Consider the following 22,639-nt stretch of genomic DNA (forward strand, 5'->3'; position numbering starts at 1 on the left):
GAACTTGGGAAATGGGAACTTGAGTTTGGTGAAACCTCCAGAGAAGGCAGAATCCAGGGAAACCGCTTTAAAGAGAACTTGTCCACAATGCTAAATGCCATACCTTGATTGTTTCTCGCTGTGACCCTAACAGTCATATTTATTTATCTTTAATCCGCCGATCTGTCCAAATAATATGGCCCCTTGAATGATATATGTAAACTAGGTCCTATTCATCAACTGGGGGGTAACTTAATTTTTTGCCCACTTGAGTAAGAGACCAGACAATTGGAGATATTTGGTTCGGTGAGCCCAATATACTCATCTCTGGTCTGGAGGGAATCTGGAAGCTCCATCTAAACCAATAAGGGTTCTTAACTATCAGCCATTCTTAATATGTATAAGAATAAATGTGATTAACGGTAACTACAGCCCAACAATGATGGAGACCTAGTATATTTACTTGCCTTCACACAGTGTTCTTTGCAAACAGGAGCAGAAGAATCCAACAAATCTCTGATGGATTTTTATTTGAAATATGTTATTTTGGCAGCCAAGTGTTGGATTATTATGTGCAATGCTGTTTATTTCTCTTTTCTGTCTAGGGTACACAGTGGGCTGGTCCTATCTATTCAATGTATAGTATCTGTAATAACATGACTACCTCTAGAGCGCGCCAGAGACTATGTAATGCTTATTGCAAAGCGTAACATGGTGAGAAAAAAAATGTGCTGCTGCTCAGACAACAAAAGAAGGTTAATGTTGCCCTTGGTGTAGCCTGCGTTTTGTATTGAGTGTCATGGCAGGATAGAAAATATGTCATAGAAAAGAAGCTAAACAGGCAGTGATTGTTCCAGCCTTGCAGCATTATATCCTGCTTTGCTTTTCCGTATCTATTTTTCGTTGTTCCTAAACAAGTCCAGTTATAGGTGGTTGCACAAATTTGTGTCCACTTGTCAGGGTTTACTAGCTGGGTTGTTATATAACATATCTTCTGTTTGTAAAAATCTGTGTTTAATGACAGAGCTTGGGAATTGCTCGGCTCTGCAGAAGAACTTGACACTCATAAATATGCTTTAAAATGGACCTTGGTCGAGCGCTGCAGGTGCATCATTTTGTCAACTAGTTTTATTTTGTCGCCATGGATGTGATAAAAGCCGTCCGGAGGCTTTGTGTTTATGATTGTTATGGTTTGCAGAGTAAGAGGTAAATTTATCAAAGTGCAAAATATGCATCTATGCTTTTAATATGATGTACGTTCAGGAAGGTAATGTACAGTATAGACATAGCAAAAGAAAACTATTTCCAAAAAATGTGACTTGCAGTAGATGCCATCTTCTTCTTTAGCAGAAGAAATTTGTGGCTGACACTGGGTAGGGAAAGGCACTGTGCAGTGGTGTAACTAGGAATGGCAGGGCCCCGTGGCGAACTTTTGACATGCCCCCACCGAGGACCCTGACCCTCCCCCCCCCCCCCCCCATGCCTGCACACTCTATAATGCCTCATAGTATCCCCTGCACACAGTATTATGCCCCATAGTGGCCACTGCACATACTATTATGCCCCATAGTGGCCACTGCACATACTATTATGCCCCATAGTGGCCACTGCACACAGTATTATGTTCCATAGTGGCCACTGCACAAAATATTATACCCCATTGTGAACACCAATGAACAATTATTAACAAGTATATTAATCAGAGACCGAGATGGGATACCAACATAAAAAAACACTATCACTTACCTATCCCCGGCTCCGCTGAACTCCTCGGTGGTGTCAGCCATCTTCAATGACGTCCGGGACCTCACATCACCCGGGACGCAGGCCCCGGTCATGGGAATTCAGGGATGTCACAGAAGTCGGCCTGAAGCCTGTTTGGAACGCAGAGAGGTAAGTAATACTGTTTCTTATATACTCTTACCTCTTCCAGGCCTCCGATCATTATACTCAGGGGTCTGAAAAGACCCCCCAAGTATAATACTAGTGTTTGTGGGTCCTGCGGCATCGCTTACTGATCCTGGCCTCAGCCAGGATCGGTAAGTAAATAGGGCCCGTTACCGGCTGGAGTAATGGCCTATTAAGAGAAAAAAAAAATGCAGAGGTAGCGGCTGTCGTGGGCCCCTAATGTCCCGGACCTTGTGGAGTTACGCCCCTGGCACTGTGCTGCCTGGTGGCAATACTGTAGCTTGTGACGCAAGTCAGGATGGGCAGTCGTCAACAGCAATATGGCTGTTCCCTCTGGGCACAGCTATGGCCATTACTGCTGTTCTCTACGGCCTCCTCACTGTAAGCTGTCGGACAGATAAGTCTTTAATGGATATGAAGGTGGCCCTGTTGTTTATTGCAGGAAGAGAAAAAGTTTTAACATACTGGATTATTAATTAATGAATTATTATTAATTGGGAGATAAGATGAGCCTATAACAAGAAAATGGAATATCAGCTCAGACATCATTCTGGCCAGCAGTGAAGACCGATGAGCTTCAGAGCTCCGAACAACAGAAATAATCCCTCAGACTTGCATGGCTTGCTACTGAGAGCTTTTCCTGAAACATTTGTCTGTCAAATGTTTCTTCCTTTAATTCCAGCAGTTCTCAGCTATTGTACTGTGGTTTGTTACATTTACAAGAGGGGTAGCCAGAAACATCAGCACTAGATCTGGATAGATAGGTCATTAGATCTTAGGGATCATCACCCTGCTCGAAGGCCTGAAGAGGATCTGTCGCAAAGACTAAAATACTAAATACCTTACATCATCTGATTCCCGCTGGGCCCCTGATCAACTTGTCACTTTAAAAATGAAAACGGAAAAGAAAACTGTTCCAGCCATCCAAGTATGTAAATTAGTTCTTGTTATCCAAGTGGGCGGTAACCTTTAATTTTCTCTGTAAAATGAGGAATCCCCCTACCCCCCCTCCGCCCATACAGAAAAAAAACGAAAGAAGCTTAAAAGGATTTAGACCCAAATTAATTATTCATCCTTAATGTAGTTCATTGTTATGAGATAGGTGGTGTCTGACTAGGGTTGAGCGATCAGGATCGGGAAAGATCGGATTCGATCGTCGATTGAGCAAATCTTACGATCTCGATCGACTGGAAAATGATTGAAAACCGGATTTTAAAGACGATCCTGAAATCTCAAGATTGGCTCAACCCCATTCATGTATGTATCATTAATAGGGTTGAGCCATCGGGAAAGATCGGATCCCGATCGGCAATCGAGCAAATTTCACGATCACGATCGGCTGGAAAATGATTGAAAATCAGATTTTAAAAGCGATCCTGAAATCTCAAGATGAGCTCAATCCTATGTTTGACACATGGTGACTGTTTTGAGCACAGTGTAGGAGCCAGAAGCAGACGACTGTATACTATGCAGTGACTGTTCACATAGACTGATTTGCTGTGAACAACAATGAGATTTTTGGGTTTCATAAAAGATGTGATCAGTAAACAAGGGAGCGTTTGCTTGTCGATCATCTGAACACGTGGTCATTTACATAGGCCAATAACACCATATCACACCTTATCACCCATGCATTATAATCATCAGTCTGGTGCAGGTATTCACTATAACCCGGCCCAGGTGTGAGGGCTTAGCGTGTTACTGGGCCATAAAAGAAGAGACATGACAGGGACCACCAAATGGTAACCTATACAAATTAAAAAGCGGTTAGCTAAGAAACCACATGGACCCCATAGACTATAATGGAGTCCGTTTGTTTTCCGCACAAATCATGCGGAGAGAAAAGTGGGTGTTAGTGAAAACAGGAAGGGTCCCAAAAACTCTCCTAAACCCCTACATTCTGGTCTTGATTAACAACTTTCACATTCCCCGGAATTATTCAGTCGGAGTTTGGGGGGGGACAGTACGTTGATGAAAACCAATGTCCACAGAAGAGAGCGCTGCGCATGCGCCGGCTCACCACTTGAGGGAACATCCAGCAGGCACTTTTTCAGACTTCATTTTCTCCACCATCAATGGCCATTTGCTTTCATAGCACTTAGCTTGTGGTTTGAGCAGTTCAGTAGGGTAAAATATGCTCAGATAATTTCTTTACCTTGCCGATTTAATCATTGATAAGTCTGGGAAATCTGGGTGAAGATGGCAGTGACGGACAGTGTAACTAACAAGCAGAGTCTGTAGCATCTCTAGAACATGTTCATTAGTAAATGGCATTTGTAGGCAGTAAAGATGAGCAAGTACCACTCGCTGTTCGAATGGAAAAGTTCGATGCAGAACCAGCATTGATTGGCCGAATGCTATACAGTCGGCCAATCAACGCTGGTTCTTCTCCTACCTTTAGAAGTCTTCTCCGTGCAGCTTCCCCGCGGCGTCTTCCAGAGCCAACTGCGCCTGTCTGCTTGTAGTGCGGGCATTTGCAGTCGGCTCTGCCCAGGCCTGATGCCTGGCAGAGTGAATGAAGAGCTGGAAGACGCAGCGGGGAAGCTGCAAGGAGAAGACTGCTCAGAGGATCCAGCCCGACCCTCACTCATGGACTTGGTAAGTATAATTTGATCGAACGTTGCCTACCCCTGAAACGAGCATTTTCCCCCCATAGACTATAATAGGGTTTGAAATTTGATTCGAGTAGTCGAATATAGAGGGGCTACTCGAAACGAATATCGAACCTCAAACATTTTACTGTTCTCTCATCTCTAGTAGGCAGTAGTGTTCGGGGAGAAGGTAGGCTCACGCTCCATGCTGCTTCTCTGAAATGTAAAATTCTAGTGGCAGTAGACATAACAGCTGTTATCGGGCCCTTCAGCCGAGGGAAACCATCTCTGATGTAAAAGGAGCTTCAGAGGTGAAGGGAAATTAGTGATCACAGCGGATGATGGAAAGAGAGAGAGAGAGAGAGTAAGCAACAAGGAGGAAAGTGGATAATAGAATGACTGACACCGAGAGACAAAGGAGGTGAGGAAAAAGACAGAGGACAGAAGGAAGACCATAATAATTATATTCTTTCCATTCCCTGGCCTCACTCACAGCTGATAGCGGAGTACTGCTCCATCCCAACGCATTTACAGCCCGGATTTCATTCTGACACGGTGACCAAGATTCATTATAGGACAACGATTTTGTCCTTCAATTAAGCTTTGTGGCATTGACAGTCAGATACCCTGCTGACAGTCACTTCCTGGTAACCAGGAGAGAAGATGCAAGGTTAACCCTAGCCTATCAATAAAAATATAGAATAAATATGTAAAAATATGGTATAGGCGCTGCAACTTCTGAGATGTCAACACAAGCTATTCATCTGGTAGATTCCTAAAGGATCAAAATCGAATGTATAGAACCTTACATGAAAGGACCACCCACTAGAGTAGGACCTTCCACTGGTCCTAAGCTCAAAACGAGCAGGAATTTAATTAAAGGGGTTATTCAGCTTCCAAATATTATCTGCAAATAAATCCACGGCTGTGCTAAATACTCAATGTGCAACCTTTTCCTGGATTTATTTTACTTGAGACTCCAAATACATCCACAGCAATGCTACATCCTCACCGTTCCCTTGCGCTGCCTTATTTTGGCTTTTATTTCACAGCAAATCTGTGAACAAACTACATTTCCCATGATGCATCCGCCTGCTCTCCCTCTCTGTGTTTGCTGCTCACAGGGAGTGAGCTTCGAAATGAAATATCGCAGCCTCATGTGACCTCAGATGTGGGAGAGATTTAATTGCCTCTGATTTCATTTAAGGGAAGAGCACACGGATGTATCACGGGAAATGTAGTTTGTTCATAGATTTGCTGTGAAATAAAGCCAAAATAAGGCTGCACAAGGGAACAGTGAGGATGTAGCATTGCTGTGGATGTATTTGCAGATCATTTTTGAAAGAACTTTTCTAACAACTACATATCAGGTACACCTGGTTGGTAACATGTTATCTAGTGAATGAACCACATTTTAACTCCTTGCCAACATCAGTTGTAATAGTATGACCATATGTCGGTCTTTTAACTATGTAGGTGCTATAGCAATTGAGTTTTAGCTGTTTTATATAGCAGAGACCTGACAGTAACGCAAGCTCTCATTATGGGTATTAACCCTTTAAAACACCCCATCCCATACCACCTGCCCATTACTAGTAAGGGTAAGTTCACACAGAGATTTTTGGTCAGGATTTTGAGGCCGTATCCGCTTCAAAATCCTGACCAAAAAGATGGCCCCCCCATTGAAATCAATGGGAGCCAGTCAGTCCTTTTTTCCGGGAGCAGTTTGTTCCGGCTCCCGGAAAAAAGCAGCAATATGCTCATTCTTCAGGCCGAGTTGCCTCGCGCTTTGGCCTGAAGACACTCCCTCCTCCAGACTAGGCCCATTCCAATGCCGGTGCAGTGCACTGGCCTTCAGCCGCGGCTTTTAGGTCTCATCTTCTTCTGTGCACATTTATAATAATATTCATCTAATACTGTAGACTCCAGATTGTATCGGTTCCCTTGACTTGAAATTTTTTTTTTTTACAGCATTTGGTTTTGTAATTCTGTAATTGTTTAGAACGTGTCGATTTCTGTGTCGGATATATTATGACTATGCATTATTCTTGTTTTATTCTTACTTTTAAATGTTAGCGGTTTCTTAACACAAGCTTAAGTCTATAAATAACAAAAAGGCTGATTCCAAAATTATACAACCCTTTCTCCAACAGGGCATGAACTTGCAACCCAGGATATAAGAGCAAGGTATCCTGATAACATTAAGTACCGCTTCCTCGGCTTTGTTACAGCACATAATGGGTAACTCCAGCCAAAACCTCCTTAACTGATTCCCCAGAAACTTCACCAGCTGTCAGTGTGTAGCTACCTCCTTGTGAGGAGTATCAAATGCTGACTGACAGTACTATTACCCACAATGATGGCTCCTTCGGAAACATAAGATTAATGTGCACCGTCTGATCCTGACTTATCTCTCCAATGACTTGGATGCTCCTGACTTTGCTGTACTAATGATCTTTTCTTTGTTTTACTTGACTGGCTCTTAAGAAGTATTAAGCATATTGTGGAAAAGGTATGTATTTGTATTTGAGACAATGTATCGCCTTTTTTGGAAAAAGTTAAACTACCGTATTTGTGGATTGTTTTGCTCTACTTTGAACAGGGGTGACTGTAAAAAGTCTGGTCAAATGGTCTGACAAGAAAACAGGTCTACTGGGGGTTAGTGTGATGTAGCGCCTCCAAAACGTAGTGGTAGGTTGCAGTGGCTTACTGTTTGGTTTTACTAGACGTCAAAAATAGAAAATTGAAATAAATCAACTAGATAACATTGACAATGGTATTAACTTATGGAATTTCACGGCATATTTTGCAGGTGCAGGGTGTACGGGATGTGTCATTGGCAGCAAACAAATATATTCCCCATTCTTCAGGTTCCGGTCCAAAATACGGGTAGCTGCGACTGAATGCCGGTGCACTGCACCGGCATCCAGTCGCGCACTCCACTCCGGATTAGGCCCAATGAATGGGCCTAGTCGGGAAGAGGGAGATTCTTCAGGCCGAATCGCGAGGCCTCAAGAATGAGCATCTCACTTCTCCATTGATTTCAAGGGGAGCCATCTTTTTGGTCAGGATTTTGAGGCAGATACGGACTAAAAATCCTAATCAAAACACTCCGTGTAAACTTACCCTTAGATGGAAAAAAAAATCCTTTAATTGGAGAATACATTACGATACACAAGACCAAGGTTGTATGTCTTCATAGTAAGTAGAGATGAACGTACCAGTTTGTAATGAATTGGGTTAGTTATGAATTTTCCAAAAATTTTGGGGTTTTTTAAGGTTCGACACCAACAATTTATTATTATACCGTAGGCTCTCTTCAGAATCCAGAGTATAATATGTGAAGGACTGGGGGAAGTTCAGAAAAAAATAGTGACACACATTGTACTTACATCGGTGTGGCTCTGATGTGGCATCCCATCCTCTTTTGTACCATCTCCTGCTACTTTTGGTCTTCTGGATGACATCACTGGAACTGGGGGACCACTAAATCCCCCTATCGGGCCTCAGCAGATAAGTGGGGGACAATGATGTCATAATACTTAGACGTAAGTGACATCACTAAGAAGGCTTGAAGACAGTGTGAAAGATGATCAAATGCTACATCTGTGCTCAAAAGAGGTGAGAAAATGTGAATATCGCAGTTTTTTTCTGCACCTCCTATGGGCCTCCTCTTATTATACTGGGACACCAAGAGTATAATAATAACACTTTGGTTGGATGAAAAAGAGCAGCCTCAGGTTACCAATGAGACCTATGATTGGATCTCAGTGGTCATGTGGGGAATGTCGCTGTCATGATACTTTGATGCAGGGCCATTGATGTGAAGAGACCCAAGAGTATAGTAATAATAATAATAATAATAATAATAATAATGCTTCTGGTTTTGACCAAAGAAACTAAACTATTGGGAAAAACCATATTTGTGAAACTGTTTGCCCATCTCTACACCAGAATTATAAAAACTGAATTTTAAAGAAGTCCCAAGAATTGTTGTAATCTCACCCAAGTAATGAAGCAGTGAAGAAAGTGGAGTAACATCTCAGAACTAGAGATGAGCGAGTAGTATTCGATCGAATACCTCACTCCCATAGGAATGCGTGTAAGCGGCCGAACACCAAGGGGTTAAGCACATCAATTATTAACTGCGCTTAACCCCATAGTGTTCGGCCACTTACACGTATTCCTATGGGAGCGAGGTATTCGATGGAATACTACTCGCTCATCTCTACTCAGAACCAAAGTGTTAGACTCAAATATAAGCCAAATTTATCGAGCATTGTGCCACATTCAGTGAATTTGGTGCAAAATGCAGCAACACGAACTCCAGCAAAAGTGACTTAATAAATTCCCCTCGTGATATATCTCCCCCAATGCGTTTCTAAGCCTTAAAAAGCAGACAAAGCATAAACAAATGAGACAGGCAATAAATGGCTGTATTGATCAATGCCGGCACCTCTGCTATGATTTAGTAGCTAAATAATAAGCTTTTTCCCTTGTCTACAAATGCTTCTGACTTTAATTCAGACACACGACATTGTGCTTGCTTAACGTAAATGGATAGTTAATAGTCTCAAAAATCTACTTAATGAAGAGGCCAGATCTGTCTACTTTCAGGCGCAAATTTGGATAAAGAAAGCTGGTCGTTGTACTCTGGACATTAATGTGTCTGCCAGAGAACCTATGGTCTCCACCCAACAACACTGCTAACGTAAAGATTGATGGGTCCCAATTAGAGATGAGCGAACAGTAAAATGTTCAAGGTTCGATATTCGTTTCGAGTAGCCCCTCAATATTTGACTACTTGAATCGAATATCGAACCCTATTATAGTTTATGGGGGGGAAAATGCTCGTTTCAGGGGTAGGCAACGTTTGATCAAATTATACTTACCAAGTTCACGAGTGAGGGTCGGGCTGGATCCTCCGTGCAGTCTTCTCCTTGCAGCGTCCCCGCAGCATCTTCCGGCTCTTCATTCAATCTGCCAGGCATCGGGCCTGGGCAGAGCCGACTGCGCATGCCCGCACTACAAGCAGACATGCGCAGTCGGCTCTGCCCAGGCCCGATGCCTGGCAGAGTGAATTCAGAGCCGGAAGACGCCGCGCGGAAGCTGCACGGAGAAGACTTCTAAAGGTAGGAGAAGAACCAGCATTGATTGGCCGACTGTATAGCATTCGGCCAATCAATGCTCGTTCTGCATCAAACTTTTACATCGAACAGTGAGTGGTACTCGATCGAGTATGAGTATTTCGAATACCGTAGTATTCAATCGAATACCTACTCGATCGAGTACTACTCGCTCATCTCTAGTCCCAATGTGTGATGACCACAGATTACAACATATGTTCCAGTAGATGTGGCCATACCCCAAGGGTGCACCAAACAACTCTTTTATATAGGGATTAAAATTTGATGCACTTTGCAGCAGCCTTGCACGTTGGCACAAAAATAAGGCATGTTCACTATGCCACTAACCTCCCATTACAATGCACATAACAAGTGGTTCTAGTGGTAGTAGACTGTAGTATTCTGGTATGGTCACTACCCAATGTCTGGAGCTTCCTGCTCTGTTCACGAAGACTTTCCACTGAATTGCTGATAAACGGGAACATCAAGTGTTGATCTCAGTAAGTAGGTCATCAAATGTTCAATATGTGAAGGAAATCAAGAATATTGGAGAAAGCAAAGACCTAGGTACAGGTATATGATATTGGTCCTGGCTTCACAATAGAGAAAAGTTTGTAATCTAATGACTATAAAAAGTTAGGGTTGAGCAATCGGAAAGATCGGATCCCGATCTGCGATCAAGCAAATTTTACAATCAGGATTGGCTGGAAAATGATCGGAAATCAGATTTTAAAAATGATCGTGAAATCTCAAGATCGGCTCAACCCTACTCTATAACCATAAAATAACTAGGGTTGAGTGGTCAGGATCCGGAAAAAGAGGATCTTGATTGGCGATCAAGCAAATCTCACAATCAGGATCGGTTGGAAAATGATCGGAAATCGGATTTGAAAAACGATCCTGAAATCTCAAGATCGGCTCAACCCCATTAAAAATTAATTTTTATAGACCTATGTTTGTTGGATGCTGAAACAATTTTTACTTTTCTTGGATACTTTGTAAAATACTCTCAGAATTCCTTACAAGTCCCTGTACTCTGATGTGTCAGGTTATCCATAGGGATTCTACATCAAAGTGCCATAAACACTTCTTTACCCCACTTGGATATAATTGTCTAATTGACAACAGCAGTCAGAATACATCAGAACTTTACTTACCATTCTGACCTTATGCTGTCCATTGTTTGTATCCTAGCCACTTATTGGATGATAACCTTTATTAGATCCAGTAGTGTATTGTATGTCATTTTGAAGCACTGTCAAGGAGACATTTGAAATATACAGTAGAGGATTGATCTAATATACAAAGCTCACAAAGCTGACGGCACATTGAAATATTAGCGACAGGAGACAAAACATTTGCTAGTACTTGTCAGTTTCAGGACAGGTCTGCAAAATGGGGAACACAGTGCTGTATGACAGTCAACTCCAGAGGAAGATGGAAAATAAGGAACTTGTTCATTGATGTCTAAGGAAGCACTGACAATAAATATTTACTTGTATCCCATGGACGTTGTCTTGATTTTTTTGAACATTTGACATTAGAGTCAATTTACTTCGGAGGGTTAAAATGGACTGACTTTGTGAGAAGGCCTGAGGGCCCTAGGCACAACACTAGATTTGGATAACATGGACCTCAAAAGAATGTCCAAGGAGGTCCATATAGGCAAATTAATTTTCTGAAACAAGTTAACTCAAAGATGGTCAAAGAATGACTATAATCCCACCAGAATATAATAGAATAAGTGTTTAATAAATGGAGGGATAATACTTAACTGTGGTTACAAATAATGTAATAGCTCATTGGATGGGGAGCCCCATTATATATCATGCCCTGTCTGGGCATGCCTGGCATGCCCATAGTCCAATGCTAACTAAACAATTGCCCCCTACAGCTTTTATAGTACCCTTGGGGAGGGTCAGGGGCTCATGTGGTCAACTTTTAACATGACCATTTATGGTACAGGAATATGAAAAAATTCTTATCTACTTATCAATATAGACTGACCGGTATAGTATACAGAAATACAGACAAAGCCAGTGGCGTAACTACCAGGGTAGCAGGGGTAACGGCTGCCACAGGGCCTGGTACATTAGGGGCCCAGCGACAGCCACTACCCTTGCACGTTTTTTTTTTTCCTTAATAGGCAGTTACCGGCTGGAGATACTTTAGCTGGTAACGGCAATTTCTCAGGGTCCCCACACCCTCAGGGGTCCCATACTTTCCCTACCATAAGGAGAAGATCGGCAGCAAAGAAATCACTGGCAGATGCAGGGGCTGCCGATCGCTTCTTGTAAAGTTTCCTGCACACAGCAGCTTCCTGTGCCATCCCTCCCCCTCCTCAGCATCGGAGTGTGAGAGGAGAAGTCGATGTAGCTGCTCTCTTCACTGCCAGGCAGAGCTGCACAGAGTTTCCTCCCTGTCCTGGGCACCCAGCCATTCAGCCATGTGTAAGTATATTTTTGGGTAAAATATGTATGGATGTGTATATTTGTTTACATTATGTGTTTTATATACTGTGTGAGTCCTGTATGTGTGTAGATAGGTGTGTATATGTTGTATAGGACTGTATGTGTGTGAATAGATGTGTAGGTATATACAGCATATCAATGTCTGTCTAACTATCTATCTCCTATCTCTCTCTTATCTATCTATCTATCTATCTATCTATCTATCTATCTTTGCTTCTATACAGTACATTGTACCATTATACATACTAGAATTGTATTTTATAATGTGATGCTTAGGCCCGGTTCACATCTGCGCTCAGTTTTCCGTTCTTGTAGTCTGCTTGGGGATTCCCCAAACGGAAAATTATATGCATTAAAAAGCGGTTACCTTCAGGGTCTCCAATTATTATACTCTGGGGTCTTTTCAGACCCCAGAGTATAATAATTGTTCATGGTGTTCATTATGGGGCATAATAGTGTGTGCAGAGGCCACTATGGGGCATAATAGAGCGTGCAGGAATGCGGCGGGTGGGCTGGTCGGTCAAGGTCTTTGGGGTCGGTCAGCAAGGGGGGCCCCCATGTCAAAAGTTTGCCACGGGGCCCCGCCATTCCTAGTTACACCACTGGACAAAGCTACAGTGACCCTCCTATAGATATACATGAAATACATATAGATTGATCAGTAAGACATTAACCCTGTCATATCACATCAATAAGACAATATGATTTTGTGAAATAAACATGTCCTATTTTTTGAAGCTGAGACAATACTGTACAATGGAGGATCATCTTTCCTCCTAGGTGACAGGTTCAGTGGGCTCTAGTTTGAGATTCCAAATAATCTGTTGCTGGGATCCCAAAATAGAGCTAACAGTGCTCATGATCTATGGAGAACCTACCAGAACATACCAACATATGAGCAGCAAACAGATATAAGAATTAGTCACACATATGATGGAAGGTGTAGATGAATGGCACATATATTTCTAGTGTCTGACATCTATAATTCACAGTGGCAGGACCCAATGTCTGTTGATGATCTGGAGAACAGTTTAGCTTCTTGTGAACTGTATAAAGGATTTACATGTTAGATTTGTAAAACATTTGCAGGATTACTTGGCATCAGATAACAACCCCAGGGTGCTTTACTTCTTAGTACTAACCTCGAGTTATTCAGAAAGCTGAACATTAGATGAAGGCGTGAAAGTGATATAGATTGCTTAGTTGGAGGGTAAAAGTTAACAAACACACACACATATTCCGGGATCGGAAAAGATCAGATTCCGATCAGCAATCGAGTAAATTTCACAATCGCAATCGTATTCCGATTCCGATCGAGGTCAGAAGTTATCTTGAGATCGGCTCAACCCTCATCATGTATATATCATTAATAGAGTTGAGCGATCGGGATTGACTGGAAAATGATTGGAAATCGGATTTTAAAATCGATCCTGAAATGTCAAGATCGGCTCAACCTTAGTCAGTACTTTTACTACCATTAAATGAGTTGTCCAGAATTAGGGAAGAGGGTAATGTTATAAAGTAACGTTAGTACTTTTGTGTTAAATCTGCTGCTGCTTCAATGTCGCCACTCTGTGGTCCCTGACAGTTTTCGCTTCCACGTCCAGCACTGACATGACCAATGTTGGCAATGACTGGCCTCAGCATTCTCCTGTTGTACATCTTAGCATCACTGCTGACCCCAGCGATTTGCTATAGCGGTCATATACAAGTATGCCACATCATCAAAGGATAGATTGGGATATTATTCATTTATATCATGATTTTAGTAATTTTCGACTACCCCTTTAAATATGCTGACGCTCCTTTTTCCAGTTAACCTTTAACCTCTGCTTCTATCCCTTCTGTTGCCAGTGTACCATGCATGGCAGCTCACGTAATATCTTATCTTTATGCGACGGCTTCCTCAGCATTAGAATGGTTAATCAATAAAGAGTGAAACCTCATCCCCCAGTGCCTAGCACCAAGCTGCCCTGTGCTGTAATCGAATGGCACTCAGAACAAAACCAAGCTTCCCTGTCTGTCACCAGAGATCAGTTCTCAAAGGCTGAACAGCCTTGACATGGATATTGCTGGTGTAGCTGTTACTTTTAACCATGACATCACTCAAAACATTGTTATCCTGAGCACACATTGCTTCAAAGCCAGAAACAAATCAACCATAGCAAAGGGTGTGATAGTGCGTGTGCTGCTCGGCTGCGCCTTTACATATCTTCTCCTGTTAAGTCTAGCACACATTTATTCAGCATTTTCTGCATGTAGGCTTTACTAAAGATTATTGACCTGTACTTTGTTTTCTGTACCTTTTATCTCCTTGCAACTCTTCTATTCCAACTTCATGTTTGTTCCAGATCTATAGTCCCTATAGAAAGCAATGAAAGGAGTTGGGTGGAATTAAGTTTTGCTTTTTTGTCTGATCCACTACAAAGAGGATCCAAAGTCAACATGTTGCAACAGATTCTGAGGGACATGTACATTGATCCTGACCTTCTCGCGGAGCTCAACGAAGAGCAGAAACAGATACTTTTCTACAAGATGAGGGAAGAGCAAATCAAACGCTGGGCCGAATGGGATCGCAACCTGCACAAAGAGGAATCCAAAATGAAAATCAAAGCCAAGTTCCAACACAGTAAGTGGAATAAGATAGTGAGACGATAGCTAAGTCGCTGAGCCAGGCGTATTTATTGCATACATAGTAGGAGGCCGGTCATACACATTCGATAAAAATCAGCCATGATGTGGCCAATGCTTTGATGATGGGATTGTACATAAGAAAGAGCCCATCAACATAAACGTAGACTGATGTTTAGAGAACACCATTGCTCTAAGTACACATAGGAAATGGTTGGCTTTATTTTCAAGTCACGCCATATACTTTTATTTTGGACCGACAGATGGCAGAAAATTTTCAACACGCCAGAAATGAGTTGACAGACAAATCTGCCATTGGCTAAGACCAACTATCATTCGCAGTAGTTTTTAAACAATTGTCAGTAAAAATGGCAACTTTTACTTACATGTTACAAAGATTTTTAATAATCAATTCAGATCGTACATAACTTTAAGCACTGGAAGATTTATAGTCTAAAAATGGCGTGTAACTATTAGAAGATCTAAAATGTCTGCCTCAGACTTGAATAGATAGTAAGATTTTATCAACTTTGTTATTAGTCAATGCTTTGGAGTCTTCAAGGGTGCCATAGTTTCTTGTACAATATATATGATTGCAATAATCGAGCACTTCCAGGTATATAATACACTAGGACTGTGGTGAAGCATATATGGCACCTGTGCCAGGGGTGGCACTCATAGCTCTCTCACTGGGCACCCATCTGTAGATCAGATTATACTGTGTAGGGACCACTATGGAACAGATTGTACTGTGTGGGGATCACTGTGGAGCAAACTGTACGGTATGGGGGCCACTGTGGAGCAGATTGTACTATGTGGGGGCCTCTTCACTATTTAGATCACACAGGATCTGTTTTATAGCAGACATGATATTAGTACAGGCCGTAATAACATTGTACGGTCACTATAAAAGAGATCCTGTGCGATGTAACTAGTGAAAGTTAATTATTCAAAAGTAACAAATGCACGATTACCTTTCAGTATAAAGTTGATTGTATAATTGAAAGCTCTGTATAACCCTATTCACGCCACCGTATTTTGCGGGTCCTTAATTGTCCACAAATGTGGATCTGCACAGTATTAAGGTTAAATTGCTGTGTTGGCACTTTGCAAAAATTTAGTGGGTTTTGGGTTTGGGAACACAGTCTCTAATAGGTTCACCATCATTGCACTAGGATTTGTTATTGGTGAGCACCGCTAAGAGGCAGTGCTAAGCCACATCCGCACATCCAAAGAGACAACAACCTAAAGATCTGGTCTGGATAAAGAGATGGTTGTTTAGAGAGGTTAAAGTAAGTTAACATAAGTTAAAAAAAGACATTGTTTTGCCCTATTGGTTTTCTAATAGTGTTCAATATCATATTTGCAGTAATATACTTTTTCAAACACATAGCGTTTTAGCTTCTGGTCTTGTAACCAAATTCCATTATATTTAAGCCAAAAAAGACATCTTATGACAACCTTGTTACTATTAGTTTACATCTAAAGGTATTATGGAGTCAACGTATTATCAACGTAGTTACTTTAACTTGTTAATTGTAATATTCTTCACCACTGAGGTCTCTAGGATTGGTCTCAAGTTTCTTCATCTATTCTTCACTTATACACAATGTTGGTTTCTTATCATGGACAGTATCTTTTTGATTTTGGCTTTCAAGTTTCTCCCCACCCTCCTTCTGCTTCACTTTAATAAGTCTGTTTGACATTGGCTCATTCATCGGTGAGCTAATATGCCAGATCCAATGACGCTTACTATGAGGGGTGGCCAGTAGCATCTGAAGGAGGGTGAGCACTGGCCAAGGGATTTAGACAGAAGACTAGGCCATGACCTGAATCCACCGCTACTATTATAGATTCTTCAACATACTCTACAATTCCTCACTATTTATTCATTATAACCTGTGTTATTCTGATTTCTAAATAATTAAGCAATGGAGGAATCCATACATCAATGCCCTGATGGCAACATATGTCTACGAGGGCATACTGGGAGTTGTGGCTTCACAATACCTGATGGTTCACAGTTGCAAAATGACTTTGGTTTATGTCAAATTTTTTCTCTTCCCATCTTTGGGATGAATTAGAAAACTCATCCTCGTCCTTTGTGGCTGATTTATTGCAGACACAGTATTTGTAGAATATACTATCTTGGGGTTCTTACCAGTAGGGTTGAGCAATCGGGAAAGATTGGATCGGGATCGGCGACCAAGCAAATTTCACGATCGGGATGGACTGGAGAATGATCGGAAATCGGATTTTGAAACCTGAAGATCAGCTCAACCCTACTGTATATATCATATACAATTAGGGTTGAGCGATGGGGATCGGGAAAGATTGGATCCCAATTGGCGATCGAGCAAATTTCACTTATTAGTCATCTGTACAGAGAAGAGTATAGAATGGGATGCTTTAGACACAGATGTTGTGGAGCAGAAGACCCAAACTAGCCCTGTTATAGATGAGTCCTTTTAGTTTGACTGATATAAGCTAGTTTTCATCATTTTTCCCATGAAACATTTCCAGAGTCTCTTCCAGTACCTTTTTCCTTGATGGATTCATTAAAATTCCCTGTACCAGATGCAGCTTGGATGGCTCCAATGATATTACATAATGTTAGTAAATGTGTCTGGGTAATTTAGCTATTACATAATATTGGTAAATGCGCCTGGGTAATTTAGCTATTACCCCAGGAGAAGAACATTTGACATAAATTAGCACTACAATAAACAAACATGTACAGTATGTTACAAGAGTAAAAGACACAAGAAAAATTGCCACAAAGTATCTATTCCGCTCGGTTCTTCCTTTCAGCACCATAGACAGCGACCTCTGTTTACAGGACGTCACTGGGAAAGTACAGACAGAATTTCATTTAGGAAAGGTATTTTTAATTACCTCGGTGGTCCAGAAGAAATCGCGCTTCATAAAAAACAACGAGCCATTAATTTTAATTGTATTGAGATACAATTTATTTCGAAAGACAAAAATCAGCAATTAAAAAGCTTGGAATGCGAGAAAAACAATCTTTGTCTCTTCCTTTACAGTCCTCCTGGCACTCCTTTGTATTACTTTCTGATTGAATTCCGCACACATTTTCTTAGGTGAATCTTTACTTTAACTTGCCTATTATCTTGACAGCCAAACTGCAGTTGAAAATCACCCCACCTTACCCTACAATTTTCTCGACAATGAGGTTTTGCTTTTAATAGCGTTGATGAGCTTCAATTCTGAGAATGAAAATGCAGCAATCAAATCAATGGCTAACAATATCATTGTTTTCAATAGTGAGGCCCCAGCTTACAATGACATGATTGGAAAATTGGCCACAGACAAGCCATAGGGATTTGCTACAGGACACATACAAGGAGTAAGATTTGCAAGAATAACATGGCAAAATCAAATTAGCACTTTAAATGCAAATGTTAGATTTAAATTACACTGGATTGAGTCTGCCCTTCCAGCCAAGCTATTAGTGTCACAAATGGAATAGGAAAGCGCATAGAGGCCCACATTAGTACAATACGAGATGCATCCTCTGAATATGAATTATAGTAGGGAAGGCCACCATACATTAATAAACATAAAATATGGTATAGTATTGACATGACTTAAAGGGGCATATTAACTAATCCACATTGAACCAAAATTATGGAACACATGATATGTGCCGCAATAACTGTTTAAGGCTGAGGCCCCACGTTGCAAAAACGTAGCTTTTTTTGTTGCATTTTTTGAGCCAAAGCCAACAATGGCTACACAAGGAATAGGAAATCTATAGTGATCTCAGTTGTCATGTATATGTATAAAGACAATGAATCCACCAGTCGATATAGCGGAAGTCACAGCTTAGCTACTTTATGTGCCCAGGTCATGCCTAGAAAATGATCCCATACAAGTCAATAGGGTCTGCTCCAGTCCATTGTGTCTATGGACCGCAGTTCTTCTATAGGAAACAGGAAGTCACAGAATGTTTTAGGCTTAGTGGTAGAAGATGGAATTGCAAGATTTTTATAATTTGGAAAATGAAAAACCCAAAAAATCTTTAAAAACGTTTTACATAAAAATGTTAAATAGAGATGAGCGAGTAGTATTCGAACGAGTAGGTATTTGATCGAATACTACGGTATTCGAAATACTCGGACTCGATCGAGTACCACTCGCTATTCGAATGGAAAAATTCGATGCAGAACCAGCATTGATTGGCCGAATGCTATACAGTCGGCCAATCAACGCTGGGTCTTCTCCTACCTTTAGAAGTCTTCTCCGCACAGCGTCCCCGCGGCGTCTTCTGGCTCTGAATTCACTCTGCCAGGCATCGGGCCTGGGCAGAGCCGAGTGCGCATGCCCGTGCTACAAGAAAATGGCCGCTTTGACTATAAGCGGCCATTTTCTTGTATTGCGGGCATGCGCAGTCGGCTCTGCCCAGGCCCGATGCCTGGCAGAGTGAATTCAGAGTCGGAAGACGCCGCGGGGACGCTGCTCGGAGAAGACTTCTCGGAGGATCCAGCCTGACCCTCACTCTTGGACTTGGTAAGTGTAATTTGATTGAATGTTGCCTACCCCTGAAATGAGCATTTTTCCCCCATAGAGTATAATAGGATTTTATATTCGATTTGAGTAGTCGAATTTTGAGGGGCTACTCGAAATGAATATTTCACTGTTCGCTCATCTCTAGAGTTAAATAATAAGTTATTTTCTAGTGAAACAGTCTCTTTAAGAATAAACTATTTACTGTGTGATGAGTGAGATTTATATCTTATAGCCCAGGGGGTGAAAATAGGTCTCATGTAGGTAAAAAACACCATTGTCTTATCTTAAAGGGTTGTTGCAGGACTTCAATTTTGAAGGCCTATCATTCGATTTCCCATACCTTGCCAATCAGCTGGGCAAAGAGCCTCAATATCCCAGCACTAACATGACTCTTAAGCCCTGCTATTGTCACCACAATTGCCAAGCCAGGAATGGAGGTCAATCACAGTAGGGGGCTTGGTTGGGGAATGGAGAGCTTTGCTTTTCCCTTAGCTTTTCATCCCCTTAACTTGAAGGACATCATTATTTTTCTGCAGATGACAGCAGTGTCCTGGTTGGACTGAGGGACAACATATGAAAGGCATTATGATGTATTGATGGTAGTTTTGGTAAGGAGAAAAGGAGCTGACAAAATCTCCTAAAAGTCTCCTACCATCTGTTCTACCACCAGGACATTCTCATCCATTGAAAATAAACAAGTCAAAAGAAAGCTTCCATCTTGTTGCTAAATTGAAGTCAGTGAGGACAGATGCAGACAAGATGTGCATTGTCTGAATCCATCATTGTGCTACTTTTACAGGCAGTTGTTCTTATACCATGATGGATCAGAACAATGGACTAAAATAGCAGTAGGCTTAGCTTGCATGCAAGGGACTGAGCTAATGAATTTCATGACTTACCATATGTGTAAGACAGACATAAGAGAATGCCTCTTCATTAAGATAAGGTAGACAAAGGGACCGTGCAAGGGGACATTTCCATATCTGTATCCAGCCCTTGTACAGGCACACAGGTATAAGTTAAGGTTCCTCTTGGCCTTGATACGGAGTTTGGATAGCTGCTTTGTACTGGGGACTGTCCCCTTATCAAATTGCACTGTGTATTCAAATTGAATAGGAAAATACACTTGACTTTTGGAAAATATGTTAATTGAAAGGAGCAGTATTTTCCCCTAAAGGGTACTGCATTTGTCACAGAAAATAAAAACAAAGTGTCTTAATTAGCTTTGTTAATTAATGTTATGGAGCCTTGACTTTAATTAAAATATCTTTGTACCAGATTTCCTTTAAAAACTAAGTAATGAATCACTCTGTGATGTCTAGTGATGAACAGCCCAACTAGGATCTTAGGACCCTACAGCAAAGTTAAGAAGGAGCTCCCATCTTATTCAAGTAAACTTCATTGTAAAGTTTTAGTAATACAAACAGAAACCAGAACTGCCTCCAATATCTCATTAAATCACAACCATTTGCAACACAACCACACGTAAACACATATAGGATAGACCTCTTATGATAGAATTTTATAAAGTCATGTTGTTGTGAAAAGCTGGTCATCTTGTTCCCACATATCCAGAATAGAAACATTTAAAGAAGGATAGCTTATATATTAGATTTTGGCCACTGCCTTCCCTGCCCTCCTCCCTTGTGATTGACAAATTGAGGTTAAATGAATTTATTTATGGGTTTGTTTTTGGATTTTATTATTTATATTTAATGAATGTGATACTTTGAATTCTTTGAGTATTCTTGGTATTTATAGAGGTATTAGATATTATATTCAGTATATATATTAGGTGTATTATTATCTTAGGCATTTTTGATGGGGTTATATGTATCTATTTAGACGCTTATTCTTGACTGACTATGTATATTTCTTGGAAGTTGCATTTGGGATTAGTGGAATCTTTATTGTCCTTATGGATGAATTATCAATTTGGGATTTTTCCAATTACTTATTGATAATTATTGAGTTTTTGCAACATTGGCTTTTGGGTTTCCATTTTTTTGTAATGATTTTAGTATATTAGAGACTGATTATCTTTTTGTTGTTCACATATACTTCTAAGTTAGGTCAGTGGTTTCCTCCATTGCTCTGTACGCCTCTTATAGCACACGGACCCCATAGACTATAATGGGGTCCGTGTGCTGCCTGCACAAATCCTACGGGCAGGAAAGTAGATTGTGAACTACATTCCTGTCCGCATGATCCCTGCAGAGATCTGGTGGCAAGCACACGGACTCCATTATAGTCACTGGCACAACACTTGCAGTTGCGTTGGGTATTCCGTTCAGGGGGGTTCCTCATGTGGACTCCCCTAGACGGAATAAGAACGCAGATGTGAATGAGACCCAAGGACAGAGACACAGAATCGGCTGGACCGGTCACAATTCTGTCCTCTTCTTAGTTGTAAGCCTTGAAAATGGGATAGATTATGAAAAGATCTGGGCCATTGTTGTGGACCTCTCTGGCACTATGAGAACCAGGTCACATGTTACTACTATAAAACCCTATTGTTTCTAAAGTAAAAATGCATGTTTTCTTCATTTCTTCACCAGATCTTAAGTTTGAGAATGAACACAAAAGTATTTGAGTGTTATATAACGTGTCGCGATAATTAAACTTATTTTACATGACTCCGGACCCCCCCCCCCCCCATTAATGCTGCAATATGTGTACTCTTTAGTGTGAAAGAGCTGCATAAAATTAATTCTTGTCATGTGTTGGATGATTTATTAATTTTTAGATTAATGCAATGCAGCATGTAACACCCATAAAACTCAGTTTAGCGGCTGAGTCAGTCATACCCATCAATTATCACTGCGCGCTGATACTTTCCTTCCTGATTAAACGCAGCACAAGTTTAGCTTTTCACTTATCTCTTAGTTTTATCTATTCAGGATTATCCTGCTCAGCACCACAATAGACAACCATGCAGACAGAAAAACTGCCCACAGCCACAATTATATATGGTTGTATAACTTGATCACATTTTCATAGAATAAAGTTGAACTGAGCAAAAATACTGACCTTCAACCGCTGGAATCCATGATTGTTCTCTGTATTTGGATGTGACGCTCAGAAAATGAGGTTTTACTTTGTAGTTTGCAGTGATCTTAAGTGACCTCGCAACAACCATTGGCATTGGCGGTAGTAGCTATGTTATCACAGCCAAATGATAGGAAAGAATAAAGCGGCGGGATGTATAACTATATATCCAATAAATCCACAATTGGATAAACAATATAGCGAGATGGGATACATTGGGTACGCTAGCTCTGCTATTCAAATGATGTCTACAAATACAGATGTGTAAAAAGTGTGTCCATAGGTGTGTAAGCGGCAGAACACTGGAAGTTATTGGGGTATTCTCAATAGGGTGAGCGAATAAGCAACTGGCAGA

At 41.1% G+C, this 22,639-nt stretch overlaps 1 protein-coding gene across 1 annotated transcript in view; it reads left to right on the forward strand.

Moving 5' to 3' along the window:
- The first annotated feature begins 14,520 nt into the window (after positions 1-14,520).
- The window catches only part of SH2D4B (SH2 domain containing 4B), a 103,165-nt gene continuing 95,046 nt past the window's right edge, over positions 14,521-22,639 (forward strand). The window contains exon 1 of the mRNA XM_075257974.1: positions 14,521-14,704. Coding sequence (XP_075114075.1) covers positions 14,521-14,704 — 184 coding nt within the window. The remainder of the gene's footprint in view (positions 14,705-22,639) is intronic.

The sequence above is a fragment of the Leptodactylus fuscus genome, chromosome 10 (assembly GCF_031893055.1).
Source record: "Leptodactylus fuscus isolate aLepFus1 chromosome 10, aLepFus1.hap2, whole genome shotgun sequence".
NCBI classification, from domain to species: domain Eukaryota; kingdom Metazoa; phylum Chordata; class Amphibia; order Anura; family Leptodactylidae; genus Leptodactylus; species Leptodactylus fuscus.